The sequence below is a fragment of the Athene cunicularia genome (genome assembly GCF_003259725.1).
Source record: "Athene cunicularia isolate RWA chromosome 5 unlocalized genomic scaffold, athCun1 chr5_part3, whole genome shotgun sequence".
NCBI lineage: Eukaryota > Metazoa > Chordata > Aves > Strigiformes > Strigidae > Athene > Athene cunicularia.
In genome coordinates this window covers 3,783,425-3,802,656 of record NW_020799103.1, presented here as the reverse complement: position 1 = coordinate 3,802,656, position 19,232 = coordinate 3,783,425, and the positions used below count along the sequence as shown (strand labels likewise).

The window sequence follows — 19,232 nt, the reverse complement described above, 5'->3', positions numbered from 1 at the left end:
TTTCACCTAGCATGTGTTTCCTTTGTTTGCTTATGAGTATTCAACTGGAGTAGAGTCAAAAGGCTCTAAAATAAAACAGGAGATATTCTGCATTGATGAAGTCTGTTATCTTGTCAAAGGAGGAACCTAGACTGGTTTGACAGTTTTCTTTTTGTCATGTTGATTGTTAAATCCTTATCTTCTAAATAAGCTGTCACTGAGTCACAGTTGAACCTGAGTGAAGTACCAGGCTTTATCACAGTGTTGGGTCTGGTAATAATCTAGTACTAATTTGGCTTGATATGTATCCTGAGCAATGGGTGCAGTCAGTCATAAAGTTGCGGTCATAATGTCAAACTTGGGAAAAAGTGGAAGGAATAATTGCATGCAGATTAGATAATGGAATTAGAATTCAAGAAGATTTAGGTCGGTGATCTGGAATAAACTATATGGAATTCAGTGAACACATGCCAAATATCATACTAGTAGGAATAATTAGTTGAACAAATAAAAAATAGTGTAGCAGGTCTCCAGAAGAAGACCTGGGGTTATAAAGTATCTTGAACATAAAATATATTAGCAGTGTTGTGTGATTAGTGCTACCAAGAAGCATAATTTTAAAAGCATGGAGGTGGTAAACTGGAATTTAATGTGGAAGACACACTAAGTACTTCTGTTCTGCTCAGCCTTTACCAGGCTGTCCAGTTTTTGATAGCATCCTTCAAGACGACTCTGTATCAGTCAGAGAAGGGTGTGAAGATGGATATACATCTAGAAATGGGACGTATGGTCCGTAATGGAAGAATGGAAGTCCTTAGACAAATTTAAGCACGTTAAAAACTGACATACAGAAGGTAGTAACTGTTGTCTGCTGAGGGTAGGACAAGCAGTAATGGGCTACTTTAAACTGTAGTAGTAGAAATACAGGTTGGGAATGAGATATTTTTCTAATGATTAGCACAAGAAGAAATTGCCTTGCAGTTGGGAGTAGTGTAGAATCTCCATCATTGAAAATTTCTAAGGACAAGTTAGGTAAATATCTGTCAGAGATGGTTTAGATGTAGTTCATCTTGCCTTGGGGCAGGAAGATAGACTACCTGACCTCTTGAGGTCCTTTTCATTCCTATGTACAGTGATTCTTTAATACACATTAGTCACAGTGTATTAAATCCAACACTGAGTATGAATGTTACCAATTATTTCACTGGTCTCAAAACATTTATGCTTTTACAGAAACCCAACAGACTTGTACTGTATTTTTTACAAATATTGTAATGGAATTCTGAAGGAAGGATTCCTTTCTCAAGGAATGAAAACAAGCTCACAGCCCTGTCAGGATGATTTCATTACAGAAAGTTTATAAATGGGAGAGGGAAAGGATATTATTTTGTTGGCATCACTGCTTGGAAGATCAACACAGTGCTTCTGGCTTCTAAAGCTAACTTCAATTTATCATAGAATAGTAAAAATTTCTGTTCTCTTGGTTAACTAGACAGTGATTTGAAAGAAAGTAATATGATAGTCTCAGTTAACCCTTCCTATAGAAGTCAACAATTTGCATTAGATCTCATATTTGATGAGACCTCAAGGTCCCACTGAGAGCTTGAGCTAATCTCTTTTTGTCCTGAGTTGGCCTGGGATATAGTTAATTTTCACAAGAAGCTGGGAAGGGACACAGCCAGGACAGCTGACCTGAAGTAGCCACGGGGACATTCCATACCATGTACATCATGCTCAGTATATAAACGGCGGGGGGCTGGCGGAGGGAGGGATCGCAGCTCGGGAATGGGCTGGACATCGGGTGGCAGGTGGTGAACAATTGCATTGTGCCTCACTCACTTTGTATGTTCTCTTACTAGTATTGTTATTACTATTTCTCCTCTCCTTGTGTTGTCCTGTTAAACTGCCCTTATCTCAGCCGACGAGATTTTACCTTTTTCTTCTGATTCTCCTCTCCATCCCACCAGCAGTGCTTAGTTGCCAGCTGGGCTTAAACCATGACACTTTAACAGCATGGACATGGCTAGTTAGCATGTCTTCACTTAGAGGGTATAATTTCTTAAACATAAAGTTCTCAGACTATGGTCTTAGATGCATAGCCAAAAAACCACCTGGTCACATAGTGCTAATTACCTATATAGCATTATGAAGTCTCTTTAATCTATTAGGCTGACAATTCCTCAAAAAAAAGTACTGATAGCCTGGAATGAACTAAAAAAAATGTTACAAAATTACTTGAAAAATCTCTAAAATATTATTTTTTCAATTTAATTTATTGAAAGAACACAAATCATTCAAAAATGAGGCATTTTTAAGAAAGGGGATAGTTCATTATTGATATCATTTACATTAATAGGCTGTTTATTATGGGATGTTTGTGGAAGATTTCATGACTTTCTATAAGGGTATACTTTGCAAGATAGTATCAGTAAAGACATTTCTTAATGCAAATTTCTCTTAAATCATGTAGGAATGCAGACCAAAATCAGTGGTGTGGTTTGTGGCTTTTTTATCTAAGAATTATCTGCTTTTGTCATGAATGTGGAGGTTGAGGAGAAAGTGGAAACTGATAATTTTCCATCAGTAAATGTTATTGTTATTGATGGATAATACCTCTTTATAGTATCAGAAGGCACAAAAAATTAGGAATTAGTGAACTAAAAAAAAGAAAAACTCTTCAGTCTTCTCAAAATTTCTCCACATTATTTTAGCTAGCATGATACATTCTAAATATTTGTAACGTAGCAGAGCACAGCATGGTTTTTGTTCAGAGAAATAAATTTATTAAGAAATAAATTGTCATAACCCTGTAACTACAGCCAGTGAAGAGGCACTTTAAATTACATAGTCGTTGTGGAAAGTGTACTGAACCCAACATACACACATTCTGTATTGAGGTTATAAGCTATATGTTCTGCAATCACAAGCTAGTAATTGTAAAGAAATATTTTAGAAGCTCAGTATATTTTTTTCACTGCACTTTTTTTGATTAAATTATCATAGGTACTCATCTGAGCAAGGTGTTCCCTAAGTATTTTACTTTTTGGGTGGGTTTTTTTCTGTTCCTAGTAGAGATCTGCTACTTTTGTATGTAATTAATGTTCATCAAAGAATGTACTTAATCTATAACTTGTTAGATGCACTTAGAATTCACCTTGTTGACCAGCCTTACTTTTCCCTTTTTCAGTGAGAGGGTGACTAGATTTGGAGGCCTTAAGCTTCACTTCTCCTCTTTGGAATTTGGAAGAGTTCTCTTCTCCCACCCTTCTTTTCTTTGGGAATGGATGGGGAACAAGAACAATCCTTTGCTCTCCTTTCCTTTCACCACTCTGGGATGTAATAACAAAGAATAGATTTTACAGTTAAAGCAGAAAATATACAAGAAAAGCAACGTACCACATTTTCCTGTACAGTTTATGCTCTCCTGACAGAAACAGTGAGTACAGCGAACATATATTTTACAATCCTTGGAAAACCAGTGCTGCATCTTTTAATAAGCAAGGTCCTTTGTTGTAATGTGTTGTGGCACAAGAACATGTATTTGTAAAAAGGACCAAATCATCTTGGTGCTTCTAATTCTCCAGCTTCATGTTAAGAAACCTATTTTATTTAAACTGTTCGTCAGTGAGTGAACTGTCTCTGAATTTGTAGCTAATGTCTATTGCAAGATAATTACAGTGCTTCCCTTTGCAGGATCAGAGAGGTAGAGGCTTTATTTGGGTCAGAAACTATTGCCCTTTTTAGAACTCTATGTCCCTCTCTTCCTATCCACGCAAGCACTTGGCTTCTTTATGGACTTGCAAAGAAAAGCGATTCTATGACTAATTAGACAGAATTAAGTTATTGACTGGCTTTTACTTTGCAATTTGGATGTTATATACATCATTTGCTCACCTTAAAGTTTGAATCGGTCTTTCTTTCCTGTGCTTTTGCACACGTGTGTGTGTCTGCTTGCTGTCCTTTCTGCAGTTCTGGTACCTGATGGCTAAACTAGATTACAGGTCCCTTTTTGGATAATCACTCAAGATAGGTAGAAGATCACTGGCCCATGATAAACATTAATTGAAAGCAGACTGGGAAATCTGTTTTCCTAAAGGAAGTAGTAAATGGGACTGGGTGTTTGGTGCCAAAAGAAGGCATAAACCTTCTCTTTCTTATTATTTTTAATTTTAGGGAAGGGCAGTTGTGTCCTGGCCCTAATGCTAGGACCAGGTTAATGGGGTTTTGCAGATGACAGCAACTGTTTTCCAGTTGTTGTTGCTAGGATATTCTGGTGTCCTTTTCGTTGCATTGCTAAAGCTGATATTTAACAGGAAGGCAGAAATATCCTCTGTGATAACTCTGTGCATCACAGAAAAGACTTATTTCTACCCTTCTACTTCTACCCTTGTTGGTCATTTGCAATTACCAAAAAAGGAAGTTTGATAATCAAGGGAACTAAAATAACGAAGCCGTAGTTTTTCAATAATACTCGTAACTTTTACCTTAAGAATGTATGTGCTTTTGACAAAGAATAAATTTGTCTAGAGTCTAGATTTACCGATAAATTTAGATAAAACGGGTTTAACTGTTGTGCCTAATGGGGTCTCCTTATATATAATAAGGCTATTTGTCATACCCTTGATAACCTAACCTTTGTTAACTGCTTAGAAACTATCAACAGAGAAGTCAGAGGCTCCATTGTAACTAGGATACCTTCTTGCCAGCTCCTGCTTTATCCATTACTAAATTGCTAAACAACAAAAAAAAAAGGGTAAAGAAGGAATTGTTTAAACTCATTATCAGAATTAAATGGTGTTTAGTATCAAAGCCAAAAAAAGACTAGAAATTAGAAAATAAGAAATATCTTACTTCCTTTCTTAAATATTATGACAAGCATTGCCAGAAGGGTAACACAACTTGTTTTTATAAGTTGTGTTTCCACAATTTTTTTATGTCCTTATGTACATAACATGGTTCAAATTCAAGTAAACCATTAATATTTTGTCAAGAATTAGAAGAGCATCTTTTTTTTTAATTGATAGACATTACATTCTTTAATTCTTTCTTTGCTGTAAATCTTTTTCTGATGGATTAATTGAAGATCTCTTTTATTTGTTTGCTTTCATTCTGGGACCCTTTAATTCTGCTAACGCTTTAGGTATTTTATTCTTTTATCCACTAACTTTTAAAAGCAAGTTAGTAACAAATCAGGAATTGGCAAGTAGTGTGATTGCAGTATATTCTCTGGCATCACTATAGATAGCATGGTAATGCTCATCAGCAAAATAAGTGATAGATACACAAACTTGAAAATGTTAGTTTTCTTCCCCTCCACCTACCCTGTGAACTGACACTTGCAAGACAGTATGGGTACAACATTTAACAGCCTTCCTTTTCCAGCTAACTACTAGGAAAATAATTGACTTTATAAGTGAAAATTGACTCTTTCTTTTCTGTTTGAGATACTCTTGTATAGCAAGGCAAACTTGACTTGTTAAATGTCATGTTGAGTTTATATATGGCCATTTATTTTCAGCTGTGAATGTCATTCTACATACAATACAGAGAGTATTAAATTGTTAAGGTACCTCAGTTTAACCAATAGCTTTCTAGGGTACTAAATCTGAAAACAAATAAACAGTTTAATTTGGAAACTCTCCCCTTTATTTGTATCCAAGGTCATCGCATAATGTTTTCTGACACTGAGTATTTCAAAACTTGAAATTATTATGACTATATGACTTTTTTGATTATAGTTGATAACTTAAATATATCATTGGGGGGATTGGGTTTGGGTTGATACCATTTTCTTGAAGGAAATGTAGAATTCTGAGTTAAAGCAATGGGGTAAAAGACAGATGTTTGCAACTCTTAACCACTTCTCAGGAAAGTTGTCTCCTGTGCAAAATTATGAAAGCAGGTTTATTTGGGTTTATTTCAGTATTATTAGTAAAATGCATTTGGATAACATTTTTGGTTCTTCCTAAAGTAATGGGAACAGTTTCATTAATGTTTGGACTAGGTGATCTTTCAAGGTCCTTTCCAAGCTGGACTGTTGTCAGACCAGACATGTAAATTGATTAGAGCAAGAATATATTTAGAGGCAAAATTTTCAAAATAACCTGTCATATTTCCCAGGAAGTACACAAAAAGGTTTGAAACCACAACCCTTGATGGTAATTAGTGGGACTAGAAGGAAACCCTGAACCTAGGAAAGACAGAATGGCTTAAACTCTTAGCTGCAGAGAGGAACCTACATCAAATCCAGACACACAAGCCAGTATGCACTATGGGATTTAAGAAAACAGTATGTCTCTCTTAAAAGCAAACAACTGGCTTGCTTTTTTAAAGTAAAGATTAGGACTTTCTGTCCATTGTGTTTCCTAGCCTGTGGACTGGAGAGCATGGCTGGGGTGGATATCTGAAGTGCTTTGAATGTGCAGGAGCTGGACCTTCTAAGACTTTGACAAGACCATTTGCTAAACTTTTGTTTGAAGTCTGCTTAAATCCATTTTTAGCCACTGATTTGCCTTTTTTAAAAAAAAAAATGTTATATTTTCTAAATAATACATAAATTCTACCTCACCTCATAAATTCTGCTGTCATGCAGATAAAACATTAATAACACCTATAGTATATAGATACAAAATAGAACTGTAGCATAGCAGAATATATCTTATGCTCTGGTGTGGTATCAAAAAAAAAACCAAAACCCCCAAACTAAAAATCCCCCCCACATTAACTACATGAACTTTTTAATTGTGAAAATGTGGTTTTTGTTAGTTTTGACTGTTGTAGCAGTTGTGTATATGAAAGTTTTCAGTAATAGAAAGTCAGCTGTTCATCAGGACGTCGGTTAGGTATACTTGGAATGACAATTGGGTAGATCTTTGACAGTTGTAGAAGATTAGTACTGTGCTATAATGGTTTCAACTTTAAAATGATACATTAAATCATTAATCTTCTAGATGTAAGTGAGCCTGACATAATTAAGTTATCTTAATCCCGAGAGATTTTAGCTTTCACTAAATGTCTGAGCACAGAACTAGTTAACATGAAGCAATCACAACTGCTTATAATGTCAACTTTATTCAAACAGGTTTGGATTTTTTCTTCTGTAACACTTTTTTCTATATGACACTTTTGAACTGAAAGCTGCATCTACTTATATTTATTTTAAAAACAACTGTTAGAGACATATAGCAGAGTATTAAAATCTGTTACTAAACTATTTCTTCTTACCAACAGTGATATGAACAGTGCTTACACAAGGCTGCTTCAGTCCATTCAGAGGATCATTTACCAGGAGGGGTTTGATGGCTCTGATCCCCAGGTACTGAAGACCCTCATACTCTTCTATAATCCTCTGATGTTGTTTTCTGAATTTTCAAGGGTGGCACAAGAAGGTCTTGGGCAAAGTAACAAGGAACAAGCTGTTTCTAAGCATTGCTAAAGTAAACAAGCAAAGTAAATAGTGTGGTTCATATTTTAATGTGCATTTGGAATTTTTACCTGTTACAGATATACAGACTGTGCGAGAAAGACCTGTAAACTAACATTAGTAGAATGCATATTCTGTGCAATTAGCTAATAAATGGATTGCCAAATATAATGTAATTAAGCAAAACGCATTTTCCTCTACAGTATTTTTTTCGAACTGTTGCTTTAGCAATAATGTGTTCCAGACTCTTGAGATTGAACATTTAATCTTAAACTTTCAGATTTCTTCAATGTTGTTTTAACTGGAGTTGAGTGAATTTTTAATGAATTAAATAACGTGCATCTTTATGTAGTGAATGTTGAAACGCAGCTAAAGAAAGAAGAATGCTATTTCAACTTACAAATCAAAACAGCTTACCAGACTTCTAAAAATCTCTGTACTCTTTGTAAATCATACTGTGGGTAATCAAAAACATTTTAAGCATAATCAGCTGAAAGCCTTTTCTAATTTGAGCAGTGCCTTATCTATTATTCATTGTCATATTCAGTAGTACGTGAGTCCTTTGGAGTTGATGGAAATAAAATAATAAATCGCATATATTGATGCTTGATAGGTAATTATCTTTACCGTTGTACGATAGAAATGTTGCTACAGAAGAAGTTAATTAGTAGAGATGCTGGAGAGCCTCAAAGAATATAATACAAAACTGTGTACTATTACCAGTTGAATATTTTAGCAATCATTTTCACAGAGAAGATACTGTTGGAATGGATATTTTCATGTCTCTCTGTATGTTTTAGAAATGTTACCTGCACAGAACACTTGTGTGTAAATTCAGGTTATTTGTGCTCAGTGTTTAGCGTCTGCTGAGATTTATGGGAGAGCTTGCCTTCCCTTTGGTGGCAGTGCCAGTCTGGAGGAGTAAATTGGTCCCTGACAGGCACCTCTCCCCGCTCGCTGTGGTAGCCATGGCAACAGGCTTGTCATCCTACCGTAGGCACGGTGCGCGGAGATGCTCCTCCCGCACGGTGACAGGTCCTGGGGAAGCCCGAGAGCTTGCTGGCTGCAAAGAGCAGCGCTGAGTGAAACAAACACCCTGCCAGCCTTCAAGCCAGCAAACAACCTCCTGCTGAAGAGATTAGCCTGGTGTTTCTTATTTTACTTTATATATATATATATATATTCCTGAAAATTATGTGTTAAAGGATATGAAGGTTGATCACAGCCAGTATTTTGGGGTTTTTTGCTTGCAAGCAGGGAAGAATTAACCATCATCAATAGTTCTTTGCGGTACTTGTTCATTGCTACAAAATGTCTTACTACTGTCAATAAAGCAAAACCAGAATCTTAACTAAGATGGATTTAAAAGTATATGTTTGGTAAATGATATACATAAGTTTCTGAGGTGAAGCTTTAGAAGTTAGAAAGAGCCCTTTTTCAGGCCTGTTTATCCATCTAGAAAGCCATTAGCACTTGTGTAGTTGTTTCTGTTTCAAGGGAGACAATCATATGATTTCCTGGAGCAGTTTCTTTTAAAGTTTCCTCTTTTCCCTATGCATCACCTTTCTTTGTACACTCATTTTTGTACATTTAGAAGCAGTGTACAATACACACTTCTTCAAAATACGTCCAGAGTTGAATGTAGTTATGGCCCAGAACACACCTTGGATCTTGTTATTTTCCAAATCTATGAGAAATTCACCTCTGGGCTACTCTGTATTCCCTTCTACTTACTGAGACTTCATAAGTACTTTCTAAGTAGCCAGATGCGAAGACTCTACAGTAAGGACCAGCCTGTATTCTTCTGGAGCTGTGTCCTTTCCTGTATATAATCATAATACAAGGGTCTGAGAATTTTGTGCATGTATGCTTTCTCACCTTTGGGCAGGTCCTATTGGCAGTTTTCATGGAGTCTGGAGAAAACTGCAAGAGCCAAAATGTAGCAGGAAGATACATGAACTTTCAAGAGATTTATGTACTGACTTTAAGTAGATTCATTAATCACTGTCTGTGAATGACAGAAGCTGGTGCCGTTAATGCTTCATTTTTTGTTCTGTGAAGTATAATCCTTTCAAAATCTGTAGACTATAGAGGTCTATAGAAACGTGTTGCTTGTTGGATCTGGATTGAAAGGAAAAGTTTAACCTGGCTAGTAAAACTTTCAGATATTCTGTTACTGCCAAAATAAATACATCTGATATTATCTGGTGTTTGAATAGCTTTATCTTTTGCAACTCATGATATAATACTGTGAAACAAGCCTCTGTCATTCCTTATCCGATAAGAGAAGTGATATTCTGATACAATTTTTTCTCTGTATGTTGTTCTTATGGATGTTCTTGATAAGAAAAAAATATTTTCCTCGTTATAAAAAAATTCTATAAGTTTTATATATGTTTGCTCTGAAATTTTGAAATGCCAGAACACTTTATCTTTATGGTCAATGTCCAATATATCCGGATAAAATACTTTTTAAAATTCCTGATTTTGCACCATTGCTTAACCACACATCAAGAAATGCGCAAATCTGCTCTAAAGAATATTAGACTAGTTTCTATTTTTCCTATCCCTTTTAAAACTGAACATCCAAGCCTAACATTTATACAGAGAAGTCAGATTGTGTCGTATTATCCTGTAGTATTATCCTGATCTTCATGCAGTAGTGTAAAAAGTTTAACTTTACATAAATCAAGCCTAAAAGCCTGCAAAGCCCAAGACTAAAGAATCCACCAGGGTTTCACAAAGATTGTAAGCAAATTGGTAGATCAGTTCACTGCATGAGCCGTAAGAGGTGGATCAGTGCAGAGCCATGTGGTACTAACCATGTTTACAACTCAGGCTCTGTCTTCCCAATACAGAGAAGGAAGGATTTATAAGAGTAGCCTCTTGCCTTGTCACAAACTTTCCTCTGGATTTCCAGAGCAGCTGTGCAATGTTTTGTGCTTGATAGTTACTGTTCATTCCGTTTGGTGGAAATGAATATCTACAGTTTGTCATTCATTACTTTTCTGTAATGAAAAGGGCATTGGAAGCTTTTATTTATGTAAACAAATTTTTTTATATATTTAAAAATATTTAAACAAATAATTTTTTATATTTTAAAAAAAGCAGCTAGCCTTTAAATATGAGCCTTGAACTCTAGAAACGTGTCTTTGATCACCTTGTACAGGAAGTATTTCAACAAGGGTGCTTATTGTCTCCCTCTGAGCTGCTGATAGCAAATATACCTAAAATCCTTCTCAAAGATCAGCAGGAAAGGTCACATCAAATAAGCAGAAATAAGATCTGTCATCATGAGAGATGACATTTCACTTTACATAAACAAATTACAACTCTGGCTTCATAATCTGCCCCTTCAGAAAAGAGGCTTTCTCTTAGCCACTGCCTCTGTTGGATGCTCTTCTGCCAGTGTACTGCAGGGCAGCAAACAGTCTTTGGGTAGGTAACACGGGAGGCTGTTTAGAATTTTATATGTCATTCTAGTACTCAGTAGCTAGCTAAAGCAGATCCAGAAACACTCATGTCAAGGACTTTGAGAAAAGTGTAGTCCTTAAGAGACAATCTGCTGATGTCTCCATCAGACTTTTTCTCCATAGCTGTGGGTAAACCTTCCTTCATTAGTCGGAAGGAGTTGACAGGAATGTTGGTGATACAGAGAATTCTAAAATAATGAAAGGTCCATGCATTGGTGAGGTAGGCCACTGACCTTGTTCATTTAAGTAGCAGAAAAAGAGAAACTGATACAAACAGTCAGAATAGTCAGGTTATGAAAGTAACACGGTTGAAAATAGAGGGAAAAGTTGTGTTTGATTACTCTCAGGCCCTTCCAGCAGACCAGTTTAGAGCTGGGAGAAGAGATTCTTCTGTGCGTCAGACAGGGATGAAGGAGAGAAAGGAAATGAAAAATCGTAGTATGATTAGATTTTGTGTCAAAATGTATTTACATTTACCTGGTTTTAAAATGCAAATCAATAGTTTATTTCCATGCTGCCTCTTTCACTTGTACTTACTTATCCGACATAGCATGATAGTGAAAAAAATGCCATTCCATTTGTAATTTTTATAAGATGATCTGAGATTAAACTGTGGTTATGTAAACTACATAATTATTATGGATATGAATTCTATACATTGTATTTTTAAAATATATTACATTACGTTTTCCTCTTAATGTTTAAAAAATAACAAGTGGCTTTTCTTTTCAATAGAAAAAACAAAAGAATATTTTGCGGATAGGAATCCAAAGTCTGGGTTCCATGTTGTGGGGTGACGACATCTGTAGCAGTGATACTCCTGAAGATATTCATAGCCTTACAAAATTTCTCTATGTTCTCCGTGCCCTCCTCAGAAAGTCTTTGTCAGCCTGCATCATCACGGTGCCTGCCCACCTTATCCAGGTAGGAACCCTGTCCTTACTGTATTTCATAGCTGACATATCAGTTCACAGAAATTTAAAGTTTATAGTAAGAAAATAAATGCAGTTTTGGGAATTTTGAAAACTCTTTTTGTTTAAAGGTTAAAACATAGCTTCACTGTAGTGTTCCTGTGCTTTTGTGGGACAGTTGTTCTGCAAAATCTACAAAAACCTAAGCACAAAACCATTTTGGATACAGTTATGCCTTATGTGGCTCTTAGTCTGTTTTGAAAAACTATCAAAATTTCAGAAACTGTAAAAAACCAAAGACAATTCTGCTAGTAATCTCTTTTTTCATATTTTTTTTCTCTATGCACTTTTTCACTGCCTTCAGAACACTGTTTAGAGTTTCAGTACAAGATATTTCAGTCCACTGTCTTCATCTGTCATGCTCATAATTTTGATGTGTGATCATGTTTTTAAAGCCAGAAATTGAAAGATAAAGGTTTACTCTTTAATTTTAAATTCCTTTGTATTGCGACCAGGAGCAAGTCAGTTATGGTGTCAGAGTATTTTTCCCAACTGCCAAATCAGAAGCTCCTAACCACACCTTTCCTGAGAGTATAGGGAGACTTAAATGTATCTTCTCTATAGAAGTAAACTTCTTTAGCAAAAGGAAAAATGTAGTCTTTTTTTCTGCAAGTGGTAATGTAACTTACAAAAGCAAAATTATTATTCACAATGAACAGAGAACCTATAATTTTAGATATTAATTTGATGTGATTATAGTAAAAAAGTACTGGATAAAACCTCGTATTATGCAAAATGTTTTCATAGTAGATGAGTTTATCGTTAGATTAAGTCCTATCTTTGATAGGTACGTGACTCTCACTCTGTATTGCATTTTGTAAAGGTGTTTGAATACCTTGCAAATGTTATTTGTATAGCTACCTGATGCTCTTACTGCTTTGAAAATAAAGAAACTTGGTTATCTGGTGTTACCATTGTGATCAAAAGTATATGAATATTCCTTTTGCAGGACAAACCTCTATCTCCTCACTTAGCTATTTTTAAATATTAGATGGCAGTTTGCCTTCAGAAGGATTGACAGTAAAATTTAATGTGATGTATAGAATTTGTGAAGCATCCTTCTTTTTACCCATTGAAATTACCTGTCCATAATTGGACACATACAATCAGTTGTATTATGGGTTTTTTTACACATTATGTAAAAGAAAAAGGTGTGATAATATTTTAGAGAAGTCCAGAAGAGACTCTGAGAAACAATCTGAAAGACTAAGTTTTTTGTTTGTTGCAAACTTACCTGGGAAGTTAATTTTGGTTTTGTGTTTCTAAATTCCATATAAATCAATGCCCATGAAGTTAGGATTGGAATTATATCTTTTTTTTTTTTTAAAAACAAACAAACAAACAAAAAAAATTCCAGAATCTTTGCTTAGCAGCCTTAAACAAATGAGAGCATTAATTTTTTTTTAAATTGTTAAACTTCATGTATCCTTCTTTAAACACTAAACTATGGAGAAAACTGTCATTAGGAGGAGCAAAGCTGCTGAGGGTTCCTTATACCCCACATTACTCAGTTCCCAGAGCCCTGCTGTGTAGTTGTTCCACTCTCCAAGAAGCCTGTTAAAGAGCCCCTGAGAGCATGTGTACAGCCCTCCATGTTAATAGTTAATTGGTGAGGATGGCAAGATGAGAGGACAGCCGAACATGTGGTCTCTCAGGCTCAAGCCATAGACAGACCTTTAGTTATAATAACAGCAGCTGCTCACATTCTCACAACCCAGCTACTCACCATTCTGTTGCTGAGGTTTCTTGCTGGATTAAAAAAGTAAAGAAAATATCTTTTCTTTCTAAGAGAATAAGAGAGAGGGATTTTTTTTTTCCAAGTGCATTTCTGTATATGTATTTAATTTGATCAGAGTAAGTTCTAGCATATGCTTCCTCTGCTGAATCTTAAAGTCACTACACTGAAGGCAGAGAAAATGCACACTTTTTTTGAAGATTCCACATTTATTCCCTGAACTCCTGTTTCTGTATTTTCTATATTATTTTTTGCATCCCAACTGTATTAACTAGGTGATCTACAAGTAAATTCTTCACATGGATAATTTCCATAAAGGTAAATTTAAGTTCAAAAATCACATTTCAATCAAGGTTTTGTCTGCATAACACATACAGAAAAATAGTTTCATTTTTACCTGTCTTTGTCTTGAAAAAAAAATATTTTTAGTAGTGACTCATACCATATTGTCTCTATCAACCCCCAGGACTAGTTATTGCAGTGAAAAAGAAATAAAACTCACAATTGTTAGTACTGACTTTCAACAGGGACAATGTCTTTCCAGCCCAGCCCAGTTATATTTTTATATGTGTGGTGCATATATTTGTATAGAACATATATATATATACACAGTTTGAGATTGATTCCTTTTATTTATTTTGCCAAATACTTTGCATCTTGCACTGTGACAGGGAGTTCCACAAATTAAATCTACCCGGTTTCATTCTTTTTCAGAAAGTTTCATTTTGCCTTTACCTTTCATAATTGTTGGCTGATGAGACAATAGGATGAGGCTCCCCATTTTGTCTTTTCTGTATTCTGTTTTGTATTTTTTCTCATGCTGCCTCCTTAATCTGTTTTTAAACAGTCGCTTTTTTTTAGTCAAACTTTACTTTGTTACAGTAATGTAGTACAATAATGCTGTTATTGTTTGTTTGCTTTTTCTGCATTCTGGTGTCTACTTTGTCTCTTTGATGACTGCTGAACATTAAGCAGTGATTTTGTTCGTGATGCTTTTCCCTCTGTGGTACACATCCACCAATGTTGCTCTTTCATTATTCCAGCTATTCATTGTCTTGGATTTAATAACTTTGAATTGCATCTATCCAAAGATGGTGCTCATTCACCCAGTTGGACAGGACACTGAATGTCTTCACAGTCTTCTGTAAGACTGTATTTTGGTAAAAGATGCAAATTTACAAAATATCTGGTTGTGCACAGACTTGAAGAAATTGTAGTCCACTAAAGAACACACAGATTCTTTGTGTTTTGTTGATGAAAATTCTAGTGTAAGCAGTGCATGAAGAAAAAAGAAAATTCTCTTTTCTCAACCACAAAAATTGGAATACGTTGTTCTGGAAGAGGATTTCAAAAAAATGACACTAAAAACTTACCCAATTATGAATTTTATTCAGATGATGTGTGACAAGCTTTACTTGATTGATATTTTCTACCAATTGAACATACTCTTATCTTACACTGTCTGTCAGGCAATAAATATTGAGATACTTACAAGTATGATTAAAATAGTTGATGGAAGGTTATTTTTCAAGTCTTTCTACTGCTTCTTGAAAATGCATTGTGCCTATGAAATCAGATGGTGTATTTGAAAAAGAAAAATGACTTCCATTTTTAAAATCTAGCATTGATCAAGGAGGTCAGACTGAAGAGGGATTTCATTTGGTTTTACACTTTCCAAATTTAAGGAATATTATAAAAACAGGACACTTTTTCTCTATGTTGATATCTGTGCGGTTTAGTACCTAATCTAAAAAAAAAACAACCCAAAAATCAAAACATCCTCTTGTGCTACAGAGTGTGATGTCACTGTTTTATACTTGCAAAAACCCTAAAATAGAATTTAAAATATTTTCCTATTGTGGTATCTTCTTTAATTGCTAGAAATCATTGGTAAATCCAAAAAAATTCACCCCCCCAAATACTAAAGAATGTTCATAATTCTGTTCCTGTTCTTCCCAATTTTGTATCACTTAAGTAATACTTTTTTTTAGTAGTTTGTTATTTTCACTGGAAGAAAACGTAACACTTTTATGGAAGCTATCCTTTATTTTGAACTTGAAGCTGTATTAGTGGTAAGGACTAACAACCTTATTAGTTAGCATGTACCAAGGGAAATTAATCGACTAATGAAAAGTCAGTATGAATAAGTCTTGTTGCAGAACCTGTCCTCAGAGTCTAAAGTTCTGTTTAGCAAGGTATTTTCATTATTTCATCCAGTATGTTAAAAAATTAATTTCCTACAATATTAATGTTTTGATGCTTTGAATTCCCTGAAGTGCACGTTACTGTATGTTTCAGTGTAGGAAAATTCAGAAACAAACCTTTTCACATCCATAGCCTTTTGTGTTCACACTGAGGAATTTAGCAGCTGAACTCGAAGTCAAGCAACAGAGTGCTTTAGAATCCATCGCTGATATAGGATTATAAGATGTGAACTCCCATAGCTTGTGAATTTCTCACAGTTTGAAATCTTTATTCCTATGGCAGGAGCTAAGAGTGATTGTCTGCCTTAGAACTGTAACTTCTGAGAGTTCATAAGTGTAAAATACTGAATAACCTTCAAAGGTGTTTGATGAGGTAGCCAGTGCACACAAATTTGTATTGAGATCAAATACCATGTAGTTTCTATATCATAGTTAAACAAGCTTTTGATATTCTCTACAAAATAGAAACTGAAGTTTAAATGGTCTATATGGGGGGCTTTTACTTGCTTTCTAATGTTGCATGTTGCTTTTTGTTGTATGTGAGAAATACAGTTTAACAACCATACAAAGAAATATTGAGAGTCATGAGTGTATGACAGATATTCTTGGGTTATCCACATAGTTTTCAAATATTAATATTCTGGTTTGGATATTCTAGACATTCATAAAAGCATCTTTAAAATTATGATGGAGTAGGAAACTGAGAGTCAGAATTTAAATTGTGAGACAGTGAGTAATTTTGTTTCCATTTTCTGTTATTGTTGATAGTATTTGCTAATCAAGTTGCAGAAGAAATAGAAATATTTTGTTGTTTCATAAAATAAGTTTATGGTTGCCAACAGGCTGTGTTCTAGCTCCACCACTTCTGATTTGGTAACAACTACCCATTTCAAAAACAAACAGAGTATACGTTTGTAGCATGTTTTTGTACCCACATGTCAATTGTCTTTTAACGGACTTTGCTATATAAATTGCATACCTAAACCAACCTTCTCATTTTAACAAATTTTACTTTTTAGAGGGACACTATATACACATCCTCATCAACACACTGTCTTTTAACCAAAAAAAAAAAAAAATCACTTTTTCCTAAATGAATATGTTAAACTTTAAAAGTTAATGAGTATATGCAACATTGCAATTTTATTTTATGTTTTGAGTATGTAATCTGAAAATATGCCTATGAAAACTCTTTAAAAATTAGGTAAGATTTAGAACTAAATCTTTCAGCTGCAATATTAGACCTAAACAGTTAAATACCCCATCACAGTATGGAGATAGTCATCTGTTCAAGCATATGGAATCTTTTGGCTACTGGACTAAGTAGTTAATATAATGCCCAGTGTCCAGACATGGACACAACTGTTATGGAAGCAGAAGGGAAGAGGCTCATGTATTGAGCCCATTTGGACACTGATAAGTAAAGATCAGAAGAGTGACTTTAAATAATGCAGGAGGAAGTAGTTATCTGCTTTAAGCAAGTTGTTCTCTTAGAAAATGGAAGGTAGTATTGTTTTTCTGAAGCAATATTTTTTTTTTTTTCCGCATAAGTAGAAGTACAGGTTCTTGAAAAAAATGCCCTGTGAATGGAGCATTAAATATGGGGTTTATCTGTTTTCTGTTGCATTTCAGAACAAAGAACAGTAATTTTGTGAAAAACTATTTTATATTTAAATTCTTGCATATGTATTTCCCATCTTAAATGATTTTCAAATAGCTGGATATTGAATTTCTGTGCAGTGTTTGCTTAGAAACATTTTTATATGAACTTCTGGTGTTGTTTAAAAACCTTGAAATCTCAGAATCTAATTTTACATCTTTCTGTTTAGACCTGCTCTATTAATTACAATATAATCATAATAAAAAGGAATACTGCATCTTTAATTATGTTTTTGTGCCTGTGTAGTTAAGCTTTAATGCTAGGGAAAAAAAAAGATTAAATTAGCCTTGTAACCTCTTTCTCTTCCAGACTGATGATGGAAAATAAAAGCTCTTAGCCACAGAATGTAACACTTAGAATTAATATTTAATTAGACCAGCAAATTGTACACCGTGGCTGAAAGCTTCCAAAGAGTTGTTAGTGCCACAATTGACCTACAAGTTTAATAATAACTCACTTCTAGGAGCAAGTGCCAGTTCAGCATAGTGGAGCCACTGTAAGAAAGTCCTGTGAGATTAAAATCAGCAAACCAAATGGCAGGCGAGGATTCCTGGGATGGAGCCTTCTGGAAAGCTGGGAGCTGGAGTAGCTTTTCAGCCAGGATTCAGATGAGAACAGTGGGCAAAAAAAGCTGATCCCTCCTGTTCTGGGAGCGTCTGGTTGTAGGCCAAAATCCTAGAACAGATTTTTTTCTAAATGTTCTTACTGCAGCTATTAATTTATATCACAAATCAAGTAATGAATTACTTATCTGCATCTTTTAATTAAGTTTTAATACAAGCATTATTGCTGAATTCTCTGGCCGTGAATTTTACTCATGGAAGAATGGCACTTTTTTGGTATGATGTGTAACTTAGTATGTTTGTGTTGCAGAATATTTCACTTTATAGTATCTTACTGCTACATAAAGGGTTCTTGTTATAGTACGATATGGTGAGCAATTTATCATAATATTATGAAATATGTAAATTAAATACGAAATGTGTATACACTGTAAAACAGAATATTTTGAAGGTTAAATAGCTTAATCTTGCCTTTCATTTTATGAACAATTAAAATATGAAGCCAGTAGCTCTACCATTAGCTATCCAAGTGAGCCTTTAATTCTATGGCAAATTATTCTAGTGAAATAGGGCACCATAAGTTCAAAAATGTGCAAACACACAGCAACAGACTGAGGAAGGAACATTCTGCATTATTTATTGGCTAGATCCTAAATAATTAAAGAAATGCCTACTCATTAGTTAAAAATTAAAGCAGGTGAGAACCTTGCCAGCAGAGGGAGCAGTCATGTCTTTCCTTGGGTTCCCATCGTTTCCAGCCTACCCATCATTTCCACCCTACCTCTTCTTATTGCCCAGCCAGTTTCCCATCTGGACCTAGCTTTGCCAGCCTGCTCCTGATGACAGCCTATCATTTCATACTGAATAAGGGATTCGTTTTTTAAATGATTTTATATTTCAGAATCTTGCCACTTGATTACCAACATCAGTTAGACGTTCCTTTTGATATTTGTGTACTATTAATTGAAACAAATAATGGAAGAACTTTTTTGGTCACCTGTGTATAAAATGCAATTCACTGTTTAAAGAATGAAAACTGCAGCAGTAGTTAGCCTTTCTGAATTGGTAAGCAAACTGCAATGACATTTTGTTCAGGCAAAATGGCAACAAAAGGAAGTCCTAAACCTTTTTCTTATAATGAATAATTCCCAGTGGAGTCACAGGTTTTTAGTTAAGCCAGTTGGTCTCAAACACATTAATTTCAGCAGGTTTCTTATGTCTCTT

General features: G+C 34.9%; 1 protein-coding gene across 1 annotated transcript in view; it reads left to right on the top strand.

Annotated features, from left to right (window-relative positions):
* Positions 1 to 19,232, top strand: part of ELP4 (elongator acetyltransferase complex subunit 4) — a 136,502-nt gene that overhangs the window by 29,123 nt on the left and 88,147 nt on the right. The window contains exons 6-7 of the mRNA XM_026850901.1: positions 7,210 to 7,294; positions 11,611 to 11,799. Of these exons, the coding sequence (XP_026706702.1) occupies positions 7,210 to 7,294; positions 11,611 to 11,799 (274 nt within the window). The remainder of the gene's footprint in view (positions 1 to 7,209; positions 7,295 to 11,610; positions 11,800 to 19,232) is intronic.